The sequence below is a fragment of the Drosophila montana genome, unplaced genomic scaffold (genome assembly GCF_035044405.1).
Source record: "Drosophila montana isolate Dmon_TW-CO22-7 unplaced genomic scaffold, ASM3504440v1 contig_214_1, whole genome shotgun sequence".
NCBI classification, from domain to species: Eukaryota; Metazoa; Arthropoda; class Insecta; order Diptera; family Drosophilidae; genus Drosophila; species Drosophila montana.
In genome coordinates this window covers 1-2,093 of record NW_026997053.1, presented here as the reverse complement: position 1 = coordinate 2,093, position 2,093 = coordinate 1, and the positions used below count along the sequence as shown (strand labels likewise).

At 37.5% G+C, this 2,093-nt stretch overlaps 1 protein-coding gene across 1 annotated transcript; it reads left to right on the top strand.

Annotated features, from left to right (window-relative positions):
* The first annotated feature begins 208 nt into the window (after nt 1–208).
* On the top strand, nt 209–975 carry LOC135427262 (probable dolichyl pyrophosphate Man9GlcNAc2 alpha-1,3-glucosyltransferase). The gene has a single exon (XM_064680671.1). It carries the CDS (start codon nt 282–284, stop codon nt 951–953), a length of 672 nt encoding a protein of 223 aa, XP_064536741.1. The 5' UTR covers nt 209–281; the 3' UTR covers nt 954–975.
* Nucleotides 976–2,093: the final 1,118 nt, after the last annotated feature.

Sequence of the window (2,093 nt, the reverse complement as noted above, 5' to 3'; positions counted from 1 at the left end):
TATGAAACGAAGTGCTGTTTGATGTGTCCAGTTACTATTTCCAACATATAAATCTTTTAAAAAAAAGGCTGGAACAGGGCTTTCTTTGATATATAAGGATTGGCGGCCAATCATTTGATTTAACTACTTCCAAGTGTATATCGATAATATTTGATACAAAAATAATTTGATTGGAAATACAATTATAAAATATCGAGTAGTAAATCGTAATTACATTAATCGGTACATCACTATGTGCATGTTTATGTCTAATTAAAAATAAAAGCATTGTTTTAGGCAATATGCATTCGGAAATGATAGCCGCAATTTTTGGTGCATTGGCTTTAAGATCTATTATATCCATGAACTCCTACTCTGGATTTAACCAAGCGCCAATGTTTGGGGATTATGAAGCTCAGCGGCACTGGCAAGAAGTGACAACAAATTTAGAAGTAAAACAGTGGTATACCAATGGTACACATAACGACTTGCAGTATTGGGGCTTGGATTATCCGCCTCTTACAGCCTATCACAGTTACCTAACTGGCCGTGTTGCTAAATTACTCAATCACAGCTATGTCGAACTACACACCAGTAGGGGTATTGAAACAAAGGAACACAAGAGTTATATGCGCCTTACAGTTTTAGCAGCGGACATTCTAGTTTATATGCCTGCTATTGTAGCTATTTCTGTTTGCATGGATCTCACCTTTGAGAAAAATTTGAAACATCATTTGTTGGTACTTCTTGCAATTTACCCGGGGCAAATTCTCATCGACAATGGACACTTTCAGTACAACAACATATCACTTGGATTTTTAGCTATAGCCGTCGCTGCGTTACTGTGTAACAGAAACTATATTGCCGCTTTCATCTTCACGTTGGCCTTGAATTATAAACAAATGGAATTATACCACGCTCTGCCGTTCTTTACATACTTACTGAGTACATGCTTATCACAAAACAGGTATTAATCTTAAAGTGTATTTATGAATTATGTATTTTCCCCAAGAGCTCGATGTTTACAATAATCAATCCTATCATTAAGCATACAATAGATAGTCTTCAAATCGACAAGAAATTGCTAAGAAGCTCCTTACAGCCATTTTGTTACGCAGCGACGATGAGGTCGACTTAGCGAGATACTGCCTGGCATTGATCTTTCGGCTCTCGATGCTTCACGTTCGGCTGACACTCTTATCAGTCAGACATACCAAAATGGATAAGCACTAATGTACTTCTTGGTAACAGGATGTCTATCAACCATTTGTTTGTCGATTTACGTACCATCTATTGTATCTTTAGTGGACCTAGAATACGTTGAGCCTACATTTTGAGGAAGACGTTTCACGAATTTACCGCTACCGACCAAATGGTATCTGGATACCCCCAAGCCAAAGCTTTGACGCGGTTAGTGCATATTCTTGATTTTTACCCACTGACGAGCCGAGTGTCCGTCTTTGTTTCGATTCATGCTTCATGAAATATGCATCGGTCAGTCTACCTATTACAGGTATATAGATGCGTCTTTTTTCTTCCCCCCGATATCCTGAACAAACTTGACATTTACATGTTACAGCATGCTTCTTGCACGTCATTCTATCGCTTATAGGTAGAATACCAGTATGAAAAACTACTATGGGGACTTCCACATATCTTGATCGGTTGGAATTTAAACGTTTCACTATGCTTCATATATATAAGTAAAATATCGGACAGCTATCTCATAAGCATGGGTCAAAATTAGTTTTTGCATAGAAAAAATGTATGTCTTTTAAGACATCTCCACCAAATTTAATATTATCTTTAACTTATCTGCAAATAGATATAGAGCTTTTGTACTAAAGCGATTCTGCTTTATAATAGTATTAAATCTTCGGCGTGCCGAAGATAGCCGAATTCTTGTCGTACATAAATATATGTAAGGGGCTGAAGGAGTCTTCTCCGACCCCCTAAGTATATATAGATAGACTTGAAATTCTAAACGCAGATCCCCCAATCGCCAACGCGATACGAGCTGGTTCCAAAATCATTGATATACTGCCCCGCTTCCATACAAATTCGAAATTTTGTTGTGAGCATATTTACACCCTTTTTTTAGGGTACACATTTAT